Source organism: Rissa tridactyla, chromosome 4 (genome assembly GCF_028500815.1).
Source record: "Rissa tridactyla isolate bRisTri1 chromosome 4, bRisTri1.patW.cur.20221130, whole genome shotgun sequence".
Classification (NCBI taxonomy): domain Eukaryota; kingdom Metazoa; phylum Chordata; class Aves; order Charadriiformes; family Laridae; genus Rissa; species Rissa tridactyla.
The window spans coordinates 86,271,617-86,291,108 of NC_071469.1; the positions used below are offsets into that span (position 1 = coordinate 86,271,617).

At 35.9% G+C, this 19,492-nt stretch overlaps 1 protein-coding gene across 7 annotated transcripts in view; it reads left to right on the top strand.

Moving 5' to 3' along the window:
• Positions 1-19,492, top strand: part of CDH8 (cadherin 8) — a 132,103-nt gene that overhangs the window by 96,091 nt on the left and 16,520 nt on the right. For 2 of the 7 annotated variants that reach the window (XM_054199061.1, XM_054199062.1), the window contains 2 exons: positions 4,020-4,126; positions 10,879-10,996. In XM_054199061.1, the coding sequence (XP_054055036.1) occupies positions 4,020-4,126; positions 10,879-10,996 (225 nt within the window). Of the gene's footprint in view, positions 1-4,004; positions 4,142-10,878; positions 10,997-18,898; positions 19,020-19,492 lie in introns of those variants that run through there. The other 5 variants (XM_054199058.1, XM_054199063.1, XM_054199059.1 and 2 more) reach the window with 4 other exon arrangements.

The window sequence follows — 19,492 nt, forward strand, 5'->3', positions numbered from 1 at the left end:
TTATGGCACAAGACCAAAAATTTGATTTATAATCTCTAGTTACTCCTAGTATTTCTTGCTGCCTTGCAGTATCAACGGTAACAATGCTTGGTGCTTTGCTTTACAAATTTCCAATGATACACACACGTCTCAGACATGTAGGGTTTTTCCAGGAAGGAAGGAACGAGTTGATCCCAACAGCATGGGTCTGTAGCCTCCAGAAGTTCATGTTTGGAGACACTAAATAGCCTTATAATGGGATTTTTTAAATTTGACTTTGATTATCTCATCTACCTCTTCATTTTTGAATGAGATTCTGCAGCCTTTTTAAATCCTGAGTAAGTTTCAGTGGGTACGTTACTTGAGTGCAGCAAGTGTGTATTTCAAGAATCTAATGTTCCAATAGAATCTTGAAAACTGGGGAGAAAAGCAGAAGAGCTTTTTAGATCCTTACAATTCTTCTAAACTTTCAGTATGCACTTCTAAACTCAGCTGGACTTCCCATTATTTTTGGAAATTTATTTACCATCCCTAGTAAGTTCCACTAGTTATTTTTATTGAGACATCCTCTGCTTCTATCTGTCTAGATGTTCCTTTCTTTGTGTGTGCGCTGTGCTCATCTGCAGCAGGCTGGTGGATCTGAGAACTGTGGGCAGTAATTGAGACTTCAGCAGAGACAGAAAAGAGCTCTACTTCTAGGAAATTATGTGCACAATTTGCATGTGTGTGTTATAGCTACGCGTTCTGCTGTGGCAGTGGTGTCCACAAATGACCAATTGAATGTATTTGAAATTCAAAACTCTTCTGTGCAGCCTTATTCTGAAAAGAATTTCAGTAAACTAGACTAGTGGAAATTTTCTCAATTTTTTTTAATCTTGCACCTCAACGTGCTAAATTTTCAAACCAAGCCGTTGCTTCTCAAGTGACGGTCCTAATGATATACTTGTATTGCAAAATTCAAGGTAGGTCTTTTTATACTGTGTGTCACAATTGATACACGTGGTGAAGCTTTTAGAAATTCGTTTAGTTCCTTAGAGAGTCTCTAACCTTACAGTCTTGTATGATTTTGCATAAAATAATTGATTGGAATGTAATCAATCAGTCTCACTATCTGTGTGGTACATGCAAGAAGACTCAGTCTCCCGTAATTCTATTGACTGGGTGGTTCAGCGGGGGAAAAAAAAACAAAAACAAACAAAACCCCTCAGTGATTAAAACTCAGTTTCGTCACTAGTTTAGAAAGAACTGACTCTCCATTCATGCAAATGAGGAAGAATTCTGAACCCTGAATACTAATCAGTATGAAGACCAGCTGTATGAAGGACAGTTGCCCGTGCAAATGTAACAGTTTGTGCACTCCGTGGATCAGAGGGGATCCACTTCCACCACTTTCTACTTTAAGTTCAAGGATATGGGGTATTGCTAACAGAGGTGGATTTAAACTTGAGAGGGACATCCTCTGTGTGTGTGTTTTACCACTGAGAAGTCTGCAGACATTAGAAGTGTGAAAACAGACAGAGGAAACTCCTCTGTCTTGACAGAGTTTTCATCCATGAGTGAAACCTGCATTTGCTTAGTTCATTCAGTTGCAATTCAGTTGCTTGCAATTCATTACTTTGGTTGTGAATAGGTGTGCTTAGGCTGATTTTTATTTACAGGGAAAAAGCATAAAGTGAAATTTAATTGAAAAGTTTGCAATGACAAAATAATGCAATGTATTCAGCGTGGTGGGCAGTAAAGCAGTAGATAAAATTCCCTCTCCATCTCTCTCTCTCTTTCTCAACAATAACTTTCAGCATAGTCACAAGAACCCTAATTGGCGGTGGGTATCCCCTTGTTTGGAGATTTCCGAACCAGTTGGGTCCCTCTTGTGTTTAGTAAATTAATTTTTTAAATGAATTCTCATCAAGTTTCTAATTATAATATCTTTAAATGTAATGTTTGTATTTCTGATGAAAGACAAACATTTTGGGGACAGTCACAAGGGACATGAATAATTTCTTTAGAAGCTTATCTAATTAATTACATTTCTCTGTAATGTCTTTAAAATTTGAACTGCCATCATTTCATTAATTTAGATAAAAGTAAATCTTTAGTGTTTAAATATGACACTAGTGCTAAGAATTCTGATAAGCTCAAGATTCATTGTCTGTATTTTTATCAAGTTAAGATAAAAAAAGCGTTTAAAATGTTTGGGATTCATGATTTGCGTATTAACTTTTATTTGATTTCAAATACATTATTATTTCATGGCATAAGTGTTCAACTCACCTGTTAATAAGGAAGATCATATGATTCAAAATGGACATGAATATTACTCTTACATTATTTTGGTGGAGGTTTCTTTTTCTTTTGTAACATCTTTCTGAACTAAAACTTTTGACTGCTTCAAATAGGAAGCTTTTAAAGTCTGATGTCTTGTAATCTTATATCCTAATCGGGTGGAATTTTAATATCTCAGCAAACATAAGCCTTCGTTTATAGCACTAGTACATTTGGTGATAGCCTGGTTTTGTGTCTTTCGAAATAGTAACTTTCAAATTAATGTTAGTAGAGCAATTGAAATTTACACATACAAGTTAAAAAAAAAAGGATGCAAGAGGTAGAGTTTGATTAGGCCACACAAACAATAACTTTGATGGAAACCACACAAAATAACAGTGTATGTTCTTCCTTTAATCATCTCTTCTACTTATATGGCTGCCATCAGGAGCTACCTGCCCACTGGTGGAGCACGACCTACTTCTACTTTGTAGACATTTCTTACAGGAGGTACATTGAATACCAGGCAATAGGAACTTTTGTCTTACCTTCCCCTAAGCCAGTTCTCTGTTGCCGGAGAACAGAACCCACGTGGGCTGACGACAGCTCTGGGCAGCTGCTAAGCTCTCACACCTGTGAGTAAGTTGATACCCTGACTTATGGTAGCAGCTTTCTTGCCTGCAGTAATAATTCAGGCAAAAGCACGTAGTTCAATTACAAGTCAGATCCAGAGTTTAATTTGCACAGTGTGCAGTTCTTCAAATTGTTGATGAAATAACAAGATAAAACACTATGGTTGTAAAATAATACTTACTAAGAGATGGATTTTGAAACTAGTATGGAGTTGCTTGTAGAGGTATGCACGTGCTATAGAACAGTGTTTTAATCTCTTCAGGTCAGCTGGTCACCTCAGTTTAAACTGAATTCATGTTTTCACTTTTTGGGAAAAATTATTCACTTTTGGGGAAAAATATTTATATAATATTTATGAATAATCTCTTAAAGTAAATTAGCTGTACTAAATAGAAGGAAAGACACTAGAAACTGACTGTGAAATCTACTCGATGTAGAATGAGAACTGTTGGTTTAGCTTTTCTTTCCTTACAGATTAACCAGGTTATTCTATTCTTTACAGTGATAAACACTTTCATGCAAAATAGCTCTAAAATAATGAGGCTTTACTTTGGTGAAGAAAGAAGTTCACAGGTCATACTTGTGGTCAGTCGCAGATGAATCAAAGTGCTTTAATAGTCCAAGGTACTATCTAGTTTTGCCTATGTCAATCTACCATCTGTCTTTCTCACAATGTGGGTCTCCGCATTAATCGTATTTGTAATGAAGATATAATAGATGTGCAGTCAGAACAACTAATAGAGTAAAATACTCTCTGCTCTGCCAAAGATAAACAAAGAAATAAATCTATGTTGTTTACAGCCTTCCCTTTTCCATGTATAATGGACTTTATCAATAAAACAATACAAACTTCATCAAAGAAAAATCTCACCAATTTAGTCCAAGAAAGGTCTTCATTGAGCTAATCTCCAACAAATGCTGTTTGCAATAGGGATCTATTTATTGTTTTCAACCATAAAATACTGGCCATCCTTCTTTATCTCGTGCTCCAACTCTACGATCCATTACCGATAAGACAACCCAATTAAGCAAGGACAGAAGACAGGAAGAGTATGGTTACTCTGTAAGCATTTATGTATCAGTCCTGCATTAAATATGTTTACCTTTTATGCTCCGATTTCTTTTCTTAGGGAACCACAGTCAAGTGTCCCGGGTGCCTGTTGCTATCAAAGTTCTTGATGTAAATGATAATGCTCCTGAGTTTGCATCAGAGCACGAAGCCTTTTTATGTGAGAATGGGAAGCCTGGACAAGTACGTATCTGCGTGGTTTTATGTTGTGTACTCTGGTGTGTGAGTGGGGAGCAGTTCCTCCCTGCCATCTTATCCTTATTCTCAAAATATGTGCCTATGTTCATGCTAACAACTCTTAACATTCATTTAAGATAAACCTTTGATCGTATTCTGTGGTACGTCTGTCTCTATATGGACATACATATATATATTTGAAGTATAGGTTGTAAAGGTAGGTATCTTGGGACAATATCCAGAAAAAATGCTGAGTGTCTCTAAGCTCCCACATCACTTCACAGGTAAAAGTATAATCCAATGTAAACAGTATAATCCAACTTAAAATCCAGTTCAGTTATTGAACTATATTGCAGCTGGTCCCAGGTATAATTTAGAAGAAATACTTAAAACAATAAAACCGTTTCCCCTTACCCATACCTCAGTTATAACCTCTATCTATTTAGTTCTTACTCACTTTTCTATGACAATTGTGAAAAAACAAGAAAGCAAACCAGAGCTTGATGGAAAGTCAAGCGAATTGTAACTGCATGTGAAATATCTAAAGAGGGATGGGGTGTTGGAGAAGGGGAGTTCGAGTTTTCATTATACTTCACCAAAAAAAAAAAAAAAGACTTAACAGGTTATTTGCTTCTTGATTTAATGAAATAAAGGGGTTGTCAAAGTAATTTACACAACACTCTACAAGGTGAACTAAACACAGCAAGATATCAGAAGCAAGATTTAACCTGTGTAGCATTTTTCAAAGACAATTAAACAGATTTCTTAAAAGGCATCCATTTTGAAGCACAAATGTACAGAAATAGGGAAGAATATCTCATACGCCACATAAATGACAGGATAAAGATGCAAGAAAATGTCCAGACTTTTAGAAAGTAATGCAGTGTAAATGAGATTTAACTTTTTAACTAGCCTGAGAAACACTGTATGTTACAACAATTCACTGTTTTTAAACTTTCTAATTTATTTCTAGATTGTGACATTTTATTTAAATAAACAGCAGCTGACAGCATGACACTAGTCTTGTTAATCCAACTATGCCTGTGTCTCATGTGGGTGTTAGGCATTAAATTCGCTATTCTCCAAAGAAGGTTACCTGACAATAGAACTAGAAATCATTTTCCTTTAGTAGTATTTAAATGACAACCTATATAGTAGAATATGACAACCTACTTCTGCCATGACTAGGTTATTACAGAAGATGATTTGACTTCTAGCACCCCTTTTTGTTTATTAAAAAGGTGTCAAAAATGTGTCATTTCAGAAGTGAGAATTCTCTCTAACTGATGAAGAACAGATTACTGAAATGTGCCCTTATGGGCAGACAGTTATGTTACTGTTGGTATTTAAGTTCTTCTAGCTCAGAATGGATTTCTGTTTAGCTCAGGGTGGATTTCAGATACTGAGTAGTTACATTTTCGAGGATATATTAAATTCTAATGAGTATACCTTTATCCAGGGCTCAGTAAGCTTCCCTGAAATCAGGAAGCCGTGTTGCACAGTGTTTTCTGAACATACGTATCTATATATTCCTATCAAATTTCAGGTGGTTTGAGAGATGGTGAAAAATGTTCGCATTTCATTTTGGACTAAAGCAATAAATGAGATGATTAAGACTCAGCCGGTAAAAGAGGCTTTTGTTTAAGCACTTATGGAAAACTTTCATTAAACCATAATATTCTTCATCTTACCATCACCTTTTACACTCTTGATCGGATGGCAGATGTCACTCTTGAGCCTGAATCCCTGTGTGAACTTTACAGATGGTTATTAAATATTTGACTGCCAGCATGGATGAGGTGGCACTGATCCTGCAATTTATTCTGTGTTTTAAACAAATAATATTATTGGAACAGTAACCAGTCCAGAATGATCACCAAGGTTAGGTTGTAAATTTAAGTCGTCATTCAAAAATTATCTGCTCCTGTAAAGATGTTAGTATCTACACTACCTGATTGGGTTTTCTTATGCTTATTATTCTAAATTCAAATTTTGGAATAAATCATATTAATCTGTCAAGATGTAGAATTTAAAAAATTAAGTATGTCTCAGCTACGAAAAAGCTAATATGAGAAAGACACTACTCTCTTATGTAATGACAAAAGCCTAATTTGGATAGTTCTCCAAAGTTTAAACCTGAATGTTACATGTGCAGGAAAGGTGCAGTTGTGTTATGATATTCCAATCTATTTACATTTGCAGTTCAACTTAAATCTAAGTTTAAATCAAATTTGAATTACCATAAGGGAGATTACATTTGAACCTTTTATGAAACCTTATTTGCAGCCCCTAAATACATTGAACCATCTATTCCAGTTCAGTTTCTAAGTGTTCTATTTTGGGTTCTGATATAATTGCAAGTGGCAAGTGCAGCTGCTGGTGATGTGACAGACTATATTAAAAACTGTTGATGTATAACATTGCCAGATGCATTTTCTTTGCTTTAACCTACCTCTAACAGTAGAGGTACTACAGCTAGCTAGTAGGAAAGGGAGAGGAGGAGGAAATGTATTTGTCCATGCACATCTTTATGTGCTCCTTGCACATCTTTACACACAACAGAAAGTTGCCGGAAATGTTTTTTGTCAGTTTTAAAGGGGAAAAAAAAAAAAAGATTTGAATGTAGTGTTACAGTACCTCTAAGTTAACCTTAAATCAGCTCATGCTTTTCCCTATTATTCCTTTTTTTCACATAATTCCACTTACTAGAGCTAGAACGTTCATGGTTTTGCTGGCTATAGCTGTAGAGTTGATTATTCTGCAGCCCAGCTAAACTATTTTCCTGTATTCCTAGAACAGAACATGTGCTTTGCTGAGTAAAAGTGCCTCGCTCACTGTTCCCCAGTCCATACCCAGACTTCCAGTGAAATGCTGTTGGCTCAAAACAAAGCTACAAAATTTCAAACGGTTAAGTAGTGCAGACAATGATGTATCAGTGCTCAAGCCAGTGTTCAAACTAGAGCAATATAAAACTGAGTACAGTGTTCCTCCAGTCTCTCACAATTTGTCTCTATTTTATTCAGTTCTACTAACAGAATCAGCTTTTTCTAAAGGAAGAAATCTTCAGCTAGATGTCTGTCTCTCTGGAGAGCCAAAGCTCATTCAAATGGCAAAATGCAGGTTCTAGCAGTAAAGGGCTGGCTCAAGCTGAAAAGGCAAAGTTAAAATTGTGCTGTGATGAGTCTACTGCTTATGGTATTATGAGTCTGCAAAGTATTTCAGAAATAACCAGGAACATCAGTGTAACTGCATAAGTTTTGTTCAGAGTTGGAAGAACAGAACTTACTAATATCCTTGCTAACGATAAGGAACCATTCTGAGTTAGGTTACCAAGTTGCATTGCAGGGAAAGACTTGTAAACAGTATTGTATATTAAAATCCCACACATAAAGTTCTGATACATTGATGAGAACTTTGTTTTGTTGTTTATCCTTCTACATCGTTCATTATGATTACACTGGTAATCTTTTATAAAATATAAATACTCTTTCAGTCATATGTGGCTTTGTAGCAATGCAATACAAACCTGCAGACGATAATGCCAAGTTGTCCTAGGGGATCATTTAACAATTCATTTCAATCCAGAGCTGCCTGTTATGCAAAATATGCTGATTTACTATGTGTCTACTAAGTGCATGTACAGAATCAAATATATGCATGAATTTTTAATACAACATCAAAGTTGAAATTTTACATGGAAGAATTTCAGAAATTTCAAGATTGAACACCCAAAGGGTTATTAACTTTCACTGTTGTGCATATGGATACACAGTGAAAAAAATCAGTTCTTGTTTCCTTTATTACTACTATTGACCAGTTTTGTTACATGGAACACCTTTGTTATGCATGTTATTACTGGGAAAGAAAAAATATCTCTAGTGGTAGGTAAGGCAGGTCAGCCCTGGAAGATTCTCTACCATGTTATAAGCCACAAATTCAGAGTTGGAGAATGACTTCAGTAGTGTTCCATTACATGATCACACAACACTGCGCAATAAGGTATGCTCATCAGCAAACTAATAAAAATGTGGTAATGAGAATTACTGGACTTTTTTCACCCCTATGCAGTAAAAGATACGGCATCTTTGTATCACTGTATATATGTTATGCCTTTTCTTTTTTTTTTTAAAGAGCTTATTTTAATGCTAACGCACAAAGAAATAAGGTTGCTATGGGAACACTCTTAATTCCTTGATGTGTGCGTGTAACACAACAAATGTAGTATTCCACTGAGCCTGTCTTTTGCATATAATTTTCAGTGCATTTTCAGAGAAAGAGTGATTTGGTAAACAATGGAAGGAATGGATGGAAAGAACTGAAATGTAATTTTTTTCATATAATTCTACAGGATGTTAAGAGGTATCTATAGTTCCTGGGGGGGGGGGGAAGGACAAAAAATTTGCAGTTTCTATTTGTTGAAAATTTCCAATCTAGGTGATATTTTAAGCTTATTTCATAAAATTTCTGTGAACTGAAAACCCATATTACTAATGATCTTGGCTACTGGCTTTCAGGTATATTAATTGAAAACCTAGAGACAGTGCAGTGAATTTTTACAGTCAACTCTCTTACATAATAGTGGAAAGAATTAACAGTTTTGTAGCCAGTAGAGACAAAATTGCGTAACCATCTGGTAAACTGCACCAGTTGGCCTTCCAGACTTCACTGTGCCATTGTGCCTTTCCCCTATTGCTTTCCTGTTCTAGCAGCGTTTCAAAAAAGGAACGATCATAAAATATATCTGTTTAAAGATAATTGTTCGGGATTCCATTCGAAATTGCACTTAGCTGTGATGCAGAATTACTAGTACCTACTCCAGCCCTGCGCCCAACGCATGTAGCTGCTGTGCCACCTTCACCTCTGCAAAGAGGAAGCTGAAAATGTTCCACATCTGTAAACGGGACTATCTCTGCAGTAGGATAGATAACATCTGCTTAAATATTTTTCAGCTGTTTATATTTTCTCACACTGTGTAGCTCTCTAGGATCCATTATGCAGCTATTAAATTAGAGACCTGCTTCTTTAAGCAAAATCTATGTTAGGCCTTTTCTTGTCCCTTTCTTCCAATACCATACTTCTTGTTTGAAATGCTATCAATCAAGGTTTCCACCTTGTTACCAAAAAAAATAATACCACATAAAAGTGGTACTTAAACTATCTAAAACCTTTTCCAGTAGATCTTTGATAATAAATCTGACCTATCCAGAATATGATTAGGCAAGGAATTAATTGTCACAAATTCCTTCGTGGGTAGTCTTATGTATGCCTGTATCAATACCTGCTCAAACATCTTTTTACATACATAATTTCAAATATTTATGTTTTTATGTTGCTCCTTGTGGTTATCTAGTAAGATTTTATTCTTTCTTTGACTCTTGAAGAACACAGAAGAAAGAATGGAATATTGACTGTGATCATATACGTAACATACACAGATTGATAGTCCTTTCTCTTACAGTATAAAATATTAGTTATTAACATTTTGTTAGTGAAACTTTGAAAATTTAAAGTATAAGTCTCTGAATTTGGACAGCTTCAGACCCTGTTTTCGTTTTTTACTGTACTGTTTAAAAATGAAATTTGTAGTGATTCCTAATTTGAATTTAATTGTCCAAGAAATTATTGGTCAGTTGCTTTAGGCATTGCAAAAATAACTACCTAAGACAAAAATATTACTGAATTCAATGGGCATGGGAAAGGTCAATAAATCTCATTAAATTTCTTACAAACCTCATCTAGCATAAACTAACTACCACTGAAATTCAACTCTGAGTGCAGGATCTGGATCCATAGTTGTCTTTGTTTCTACTTCTCTGGAAAATACTTGAAATCAAAATTGCACCAAATATTTTTTTAAACCTTCAGATCTCCACATTATTTTAAAATAATGTTTCCTTTTTTCATATTCTTATGCAGCTCTGTATGATTTGAAGATGATCAACTGCAGTATCTTTCTGAGTTATGTTGGAAGTAACAGAGGTAAATGGAGGTAAATACGCTGCAGATACTGTAGTTGGTCATGTAAATCATATGAGGTGCTTCATACAAAGTTATTCGATTATTCAAAGTTACCCAGATAATCAAACACCCTCTTGTCTTCTAACTTTGGTATCCTGCATTATTCTGGAAATCATTTGTTAATAATGGTATTTTAAAACAAACCTATGTTCCTAGTACAGGAATAACTGAGGTTTCATTAAGATCAAGGAAAAAATCCAAATATAGACTTAGATTTTTTTTTTTTTTTCAGATTAGATTATTTATCATATAAAACTTCACACAAAAAGTTGAATTTAAAAAAAAAGTTATTTAATGAAGTTAACAATGGTGGTGGAGGAAAGGAGAAATTATTAAAGATCGATTATACATTTTGGTCCAGTGAGAAGCATGGCTGTATGAATGGAAGGCTACCATAGACATCATAAGTGTTTCTGAAACAGTTTTCCTTCGTCTTTATTGCTGAACGATTACTTATTACTTGCCTAAATCATCAGCAGTTTTTACTGGCCTCTCTTATGTACCCGTCTCTCCTTATTCTCTGCCTCCTTGTTCTGGAAACAGTCTAAATGGGCCAGATGCAGTCCCTGTTCCCTGGACTTTCAGTCTAAGGTCTGTAAAAGCCTTGCAAGATTATAAATCAGCATTTTTAGTCTGGCATGTAGACAAATGAGAATATGTCCGATAGAATGGAATGGTTTTTTCTATACTGTATGTTTATCAGGAGTGGGAATACTTAATGAGAGTGTTTTCTGTTGCAGGTAATTCAGATTGTCAGTGCCATTGACAAAGATGATCCTAAAAATGGGCATTATTTCCTGTACAGTCTTCTTCCTGAAATGGTCAACAATCCAAATTTCACCATCAAGAAAAATGAAGGTAAATATAAAATATGTATCTGAACAACTTAGTTTTGAATTGCTTTGTTGACTTCCAGTTACTTTAACAGTTTGTCCCTTAGCAATTACAATGTAAATAGTATGTTTAATGGTACCTTCAATATTTCTCTTAAGCTATTTCCAATATCTTTACAGTAGATAAGAAGAAAGTAAAACGAATACTGATTTTTAGATCCTGAAGACAGCTCACTGGCTTAAATAAAATGAAAGGATGGATTTACTGCCTGCTTTATTTCTATTAATTTGAAATTCCAGAGACATGCTGTAAGATGAAAATCTGAAACTATGTTGATAAATAAATGTTGATCCTACATTGACTGTACATAGATGGGAGCATAAAATTAAGTATCTACTAAATCCCCCAAAGGAAACACCTTTTAAGCTTGTTTGTTGTGTCTATAAAGGTTCCAAAGTATTCCAGTTAGGCACTTTTACTAGAAAGCGAAATCTGCTAGGTCAGCAAAGCCCAGAAGGGCACTTTGTATCACTAAGCTTTAGAGCACTTCTGGAAGGGCATAATGTCATTTTGTAGTACTACAGAAATGGAATTTGATGCGTGATGGGAAAAAAGACCCAATAAATAGCGTTGAGCGATAAATTTACACTGATCCTTTTCTTTGGCACACAGATATATTTGAAGGTCATGTGAGAAAGAGCTAGGAATGACCACAAGAATGCTCTAAGTAGTGCTTTATGTGTTTGCACTTACTTGAATATTCAACAAAGTTTTCCCAACTTGGCTTTTTAATAAAACACTACCCTGTCAGGAATTTTAGTCAAATTCAGTCTCTTATTTCTCTTATTTGAACGATAATGAAGGATATCCCTATTTAGTCCATTACTAATAGGAAGATGTATGTGTGCGATGTATGTGCATGAGTATAAAAGTAACACATGAAATGTCAAATAAAGGGAAAATGCTGTTTTCATTTTTTATTCTAGCTGTTCCAACCAAGAAGAATGTTGCCACTGTTTTGTTAAATGATACCATAAAAACCTAAATTCTTAAATCTGCTTAAATATATCCTGAATTTTTCTTTTCGTTATATATGTTTTTCTCTTATAGCATTCATGAAGTGTGTCTCTACTTATATTTGTACTTTCAAGTAGAAAATACGTCTCTGTACGTTTTCTGCACTCACAGGAGAAGATAAACCAAATCTCTTCAAAATGCATTTCATAATCATCAGTAGTGTAACACAAATTGAATTAAACATCCTAAACGTGAGGTGGTTTGCTTTGCACAGCATGACAATGTAAAAAAGGTCTTAGCATTTCTCTTCATGTTTAAATACTTAGGTCACATCACTAATTTGCCTTGTCCTTCCAATCTGTTACCCTTTTAAGACCCACTCTTACTCCTAGTCACAGCCAATGGCAAATGATTCCTGTTCTAAACGGGAGTGAGGAACCTTTCGTTATAACATGTTTTAGAAAAATAGGTCCAATTTTGTTACAACGTCGCTACTCAGTTTTACAGTTTTGAAGGCATCAGTTAAATGTGTAAATCCTCTTAAAAAACCAACTGAAATCTCTTGAAATTAAAAAGCCACGTGAAGAGACTTTTTTGATTTAATCTTGCAGTATCCAAGAATAAAATTCCAACTATGCATACCATCCTTTTCTATCAAGATTGCTCAGCCAGCGATGCAGTCAGTGGTTGATGCTAGAACATGATCTCCCACGGGAAGCAAATATTCCTGTCAAAGCCAAAATCAGGGTATAATCTGGTTGAGGTGAGGTTTCGTGTCATTTAAACATCATAAATCTTTAGTAAGTCTTTATTTAGTTATGCCACTTAAACAATGAACTTGACCATGACTTTGTCTTGCATATATCAGCTAGATAAGCACGAGTGATTGTTCTTGTTGAAAAAACTCCAGTATTCCTAGAAAAACTGAACTTGCAAGACGAATTTCTCCTTAGTTGCACTAATGAGTGTCTGGGCTGTCCAAAAGCCAGTTTGGTGTGGTTTATTAGAAGCAATGTAAGAAAATGCCTATAACAAACCCTACTTTCTGGAGAATCCTGTTTCAGATAGGTGCACAACCCACTTAGGCTTGGAACAGAAAACCTTTTCCTCATACTGGTGGGCAAAATCACAGACACCTTCCTGGCGGTGACCTCAGCCTCAGCTCCCTCCCATATTCTTGGCCCTGACAAATTTTTCAAGGCAGCAGAGACTGCCTTGATGGCTGCTGAAGAGACGCTATCCTTTTATGGATATTATAAATGGATTTCATTTTCTCAGGAAACCTAATATAGAAACCCAATCTTTTATTTGCTAGAACTAGCAATTATTTTTTTCTTTATTTACATGATTTTTGATATCTTGCCTTTCTCCAAAATTCTCTCAAGTGCAGAGATAAACGAAAGTACCCCTCCTCAAGAGTGTTTGCGAAATTATATTACCCTTTGGGGTTCTTTTGTGCTTTAGGTAAGATTGTAGCATTTGGCAATTACTTCTCTACTTCACGAAGTAATGACTAGTGACACCACTGATCTGGTGGCACTAGTATGCAAACAACCCAGTTTGGCATCTGCCATGTGAAGATGGTGATGTTCTGTTTCTCTCCCTTATAATAAGGAATATAAAAGATGCATGTATACGGGAATTTTCTCTTCCTATATGGAACATAAGCATAACCATTAATTAATTTAGTTTGCTGCATACAGGCTAATTCTATTGTTTGAACTTTCCAGATTGCCCTAAGGGAAGTTCACATGATACTTCAGTAATTAACTGTGTTGCCCAAAATATACTACAAATATTATGATCGGCTACGTTGTTATTGCCAAATACGTTTAACTGAGTGACACAATGGTGTTATCTTCATCAGAAACCACAAAAAGCTCCACTTCTCCTAATATTATATTATATATTATAGAAATTATCCTGTGATCTTAGCAGAATCTGTTCCTTGAAATGATATACTAGTATCCTTTATTTGTTTGGTCTGTTAACTTTGCATATTCACAGTCCCTTCTGATTGCCCAAAAGATGCCCAAAACTGTAGAGGCTGTAGTGCCTTTCTGATGTAAATAATGTAAAAATGTAAATTTAAATGTCATCATGCATCTCACTGAATGTCTTTAGATCATCTCTTTAGAAATCTTCGTTCTTCATATTCCCTGATCTGTTCTTTCTGTTCTTTTCTGAGCTCAAATTTCTGTTACTGAGTGGTTTTCCTTAGGCTTCATGCCTTGGCTAAATCAGCAGCCACTGATAATCTGAAGTACAGCTATCCTACTCTCTCAAACTGTAATGCAAGGAATACTGATCATTTAGATTGCCAGATGCATAAACGTTTATACCTTCACAAGAGAAATAAATTATGTAATAAAAATAGAAGAAGTTAATGCAACACGAAAATCAGGTAATGTTTTCTGCGTTAGTCCAGGTGACTAAGCCTGTGGCTCCATGACATAACAAATCCTTGACTGCATAAACTCATACAGGCTGGCTGTGCGTTCACTTCCCTTTCTCATGTCTTTGTGCAGAAGAGCAGAAACGTGAAAAATGAAAATAAATGTTTTGTGTAATGTTTTCTGACAAACTTCAAACCAGAAAAACCCTAAAACTTCAGATGAAAATATCTGGTGTTTAGGCAGGTGTTGATACACTCCAGCAATGTGTCGTAGATTCCTTAGCTGAATGGAATTAACCGTTCCAAAAAGCCGTAGGATCACAATAAATGACAAAAAGCTGACAGGAATTTAGACAACTGATAAGGATTTTGTACTGTCATGGCATCAGTAAATTGAAATGAGGCCTCTGGAAATGGAATTAGCATTTGTTGACAGTCTTTTCTCAGGTGAGTGATCTTCACAAAGCGTTACCTAAAATCTAATGCCAGTACATGGGTCGTCTCCTGCATCCCAAACAATACGCTCGCAGCAATACTTGTTTTCAGCATTGAATTCCTGATGTTCTTATGGTTTCCTTAGGTTGTTCAAGTGAGAACAGAATTTTGTGATAAAAGCATTTTCACAGATGTAAACCTTCTGATATGCTGCCAGTGCAATTTTTACTTTCAAAAACTAGCAAACACATCTTTGCTGTAAAGTAGAGACTTAAAGTTTTTCCCAAAAGGTGTTTCCGTTGCGATTCCATTATTCTTTTGCCAAATTCTGTTTCCTGATGGAATAAACCCCGAATCAAATGTTCTACAGTGCCTTTGGATGCAGTAACTCTTCTGCCAGAAGAAATGGTGCATCTCTACTGTATCGATGTGATATTACATCCCTCTTACTAGGGCTTATGGAGTAGAAGCAATCCCCGAGCTGACAGAACATGGGCAGGCCTCATCTTTAGGTTAACAGAACCATCTTAATGGCTTGCGGTCATATCCCTGCAGAAGTCCAGTAGCCCTACAAGTAACCAGCCTCTTCTCTCCCCAGAATATTCAATGTCCATCTGGTTATTTGAGCTCTGAATTTGGGCCAAACGGATTTTAGTGAGTGTATGGTAAAGAGGTTTTTTTTCTTTTTAACTTGAAGCATTATATGTACTTCAGTGATGAACTGTTCTCTTGGTTCTCTATAATGAACTTCATATTTATTCTCGGCCACGCTTAGTCTATTATACCTATGGTACCTATAATAGCTCCAAGAATGTTCATGTTTAAATGTCCATTTCTTCTGTTATTTCCATCTAGCAAGTTTAATCTGTCACTTATGTCCTCATTGTGCTGCCTTGAAAGTGTAGGCAATGTGTCATGTATTCAAAAGAAAATAGCCTGGTATAACCACTTCAATCACAAACTGGCTTGCATGCCTTTGTATACTATTGCACATCTTATTTTTAAATATTTGCTATTTATTATCACCTCTTTACCATTAATAAACAAATATTTCTAAACTATTTAGAAATAGCCAGAGAAGATAATTACATGCAACCTCTCTTTTAGATATCCCAAATAATAAAAACAAACGATCATCACTACTTCATTTCTGAAAGTACTTCTGTGTCGCTGTGTTTTTAATGTAGATTTTTTCCACATCTTTTTCCTGAAAAATATTTTTAGCAGCATCTGTCAAATGCATACCTGGAGGGTGAGTCTTTTGTTCCCACAAGAGTAACTCTCATGTGTTAAAATGAGTTTCTTTCCCTGAATCACTTTCTTTTGGCATTTCCTGATAAGTCGCTCTGCCATTGTCTCAGCTGCCAGCTAAAGCTCCTTCTGTGTTTTGATTGACTTTTCTTTCCAAATATATACCTCAGAGAGCTAAGAGGTGGCACTGCTATTTCATTGCCCTCCTTCCAGTTTGCCCAATTTCAAAGTTAACCCACTGACCTCAGGTACAAATTGCCTTAGCAAGGACATCATTAAACCCATCATTTCTTGATGGATGTACAATGAACATCTAGAATAACAGCACCCATATGGTCCCTTGGATATGAGCAGTAAATCCTCATTCATTTTTGCAGTTTCGTGCAATTTTTCAAGAGCCTCGGGAAATGTTGTGGCCCAGCTGCCATCTACGCCAGAGGGTGTTTCACAATGGCAATTCTCGAGGGAAAGCACATGCTTGTATACTTCTAATGTGTTTAATTAACATCCTCATTTCTTTTATATATCAATAATTAGACTTTCAAAGTACAATTCTAAAACATACCAAATCACATCCTTGTTAGTAGTTTTCTTGAAAAGTAAAAGTAAGTGATATGATCAGAGATGTGTCTTGCAGCCTGTAAATAAATATTTTTCTATCATGTCTGCCAATATTAGTGGTATGGAATAACATCTAGAAGACTGCATCTAAAATTGTAAAAGAATATACTGCATAATCTAGAAAACAGCATTGATCAGCATCTGTCTTAATAGGCATGGTTTTGTCACCAGAAATCAGAGGGAATCCTTGCATAGCAAGGTGCATTCAGTGTGAAAGTAGTAGAGTTAAAAATAAAGTATTCCAATGTATTAAAAAACAACAAACACAACGTAACCTATAATCTGGCACTTATGTCCCCAAAATCTGCCATCCACAAGCACACATCATGTTTCTCCAGGAGTGTTCATAGTGTGAAAAAACGTATTATAAATATCATACTATCAATCTTTTTCTCAGCATGGCATTAAAAGTGGAGCTGTTTAAATAGCAAAGTTCAACATTCTTATAAACTGAGGATACCAGAACAACCTCAGATTATTGATTTTTTTAATGAATGACATAGTTAATAATGAAATTGTTAATATAAAATTATTGAAATATTTCCCTTTTAATGTGGTTGAAAGATTTTGTTCAATAAGTTCTTTTTTGCTTATGTTATAGATTGTAATTTACAGAAGTTAAAACAAGAAAGCATAAAGATGATATTTTGCTGAGTAGAAAGGTCTAAGTTTTATCAAAAATCATGTGATAGTTAAGGTAGCTAAGCTCCATTAAATGGTTTAGTTCTATGGATTTAGACTATTCTGACATGAAATCATGTTTCAGAAAACCATTAATTATGTTTTGGATGTATTTTTACCTTTCTCAGTTAAAAACAAAATGGGATTTACAGGCCTGAACTACCACTTTCTACTTATGATCTACAAGTTATATTGCACTGCTGGATCCGAGACGTCTCCAGTGTGTCCTGGTCTGTGTGCTGGGAAGCACGTAAGAATTCTGGTCCAGCTGTGTGGATAAGAGAACACTACGCTACCTTTCCTCCCTCATGATTGGAGCAGGCAGGCAGGGGTATCAGGGCCTTAAAAAGGAAAGGACAGATTCTAGCTTCCTCTAGAATAATACGCAAAAAAGTATTCACGCAGTGCAAATACTTTTCCTGGAGCGAGTGGTTATGCATTAGGTGGTAAGTGTCGCGTCCCTGAAATAATTTTTTTTTTTTGTAACAGAGGAAATACAGTTTCTTACTTATTACACTTGGGTTCCTTCATCCTTCGTCCTTAGACAATTGACCTGATTGAAAATGCTTTGGATGAGAAAATATGTTAGATCATTCTGCGTAAGAAAAGTAATCAATTTTCTTATTTACATATCTGACAGATATTTCTAGAAGACTGTTAGCATTTTAAGTTAATGATGTTACCGAGGAACCCCAATACATTCCAGTAACGGTCAGAAGTTCTGTCTTGCCCGGCACTGAATGCATTTCCATTTCCATTGTACGATTTCACATTGCAGTTGAAGTAATATATTCAGTTTCTTTCTACTATACCATTTTGTGGTCCTAGCAAAGTTACACTTTTCCATGGTACAGCAGTGTAGTGTTAGTCCCATCTAGTCCGAGAACGTCAGTGAAAATAATATTCTCAGTATATATCTTTCATACCTTATACCTTTCTGCTTCTTTCCCCCTTCTTTCTTTACTATCATCACTATTGAGTATGTTCTGTTACTCCCTGATGTTCTGTTTTTCCTTGATGTTGAATATCAGTTGAGTGCGATTTAAAACTACTTCCTTGGTGTAGAAGGATGTGATGTTATTTTCTGAAGTGAAGATTACGTGAATGTAGATGGGAAACCAGCATTTTTCCACTCCGGTTCTTTGTGTGCCACTTCCTTCACTGACACCTGCTTCTGCTGTCTTTCCCATCTTTCTTCTTGCATGCAGATCACTGCTCTTTCTGGACTCCCTTCTAATTAGTACCATAGAACAGGTGAAGACTAAGTGCAGTTCCTCTGCAAACGTACTTTTTAACCCTATCTGGATGATTTACACCTTCTTACAATGGTTATGTGCTTTTCACCACTTCGAAGGCTAGAAAGTTGCATCCTTCTTGGTGCACGTAGCTGCTCTAGCTGAAACTGAATGTCAGAGAAATAGAATCAGCTCTTCAAAGGCTAACTCAGCTACCAAGCTCCTCCACGCTTTGACCATTCTGTCTGTTCTGTCCATCTGAAACCTTACTCACTCCTCTCCTGTATTCAGGATGCAGGGCTCCAGACAGATTCCCTCTCTCCTCCGCCCTAAGCCAGATGTCATCCATCAAGTCTTCATTCGACTGGACAGGCCAACCTGATGAATGAACCGGCAAGGAGGGGGCCATCTGGTAAGCTGATTGTCCTCTTTTAGGCATCTTTAGGCTCTTCTTCAGCTCTGCTGTGTTCCCCAGCACGTCTGTACTTTTTATAGTTTTGTAGCTGGCAAAGCGTTTTTCTGGGAGCGCTTCTGTTCCAAATGCTGTTTAACCTTTCAGTCCTGTTTTAGTTTAGCTCTGTGATGACAATTCTTTTCAAAGCCTTACAAATAAAAACTTTCAGACAACTACAGAACAGTTATATATGCATGTTGGAAAATAAGACTAATTTCCACAGCATCGCATCCTTGCAGAGAGCGCCTTTTTTTTAACCATATGAATCAATCACAATTACATAGCTCTTTCAGGACATTTATGTAAACATGACCCAGCCCAAAACAACACGAAATGTAGTGATGAAATACAGGATAATACAGTATAGACGCAGCATGCCATTATGCATACATGACCAAAGAGGCTTTTACTTCACTCCTCCTTAATTTTTT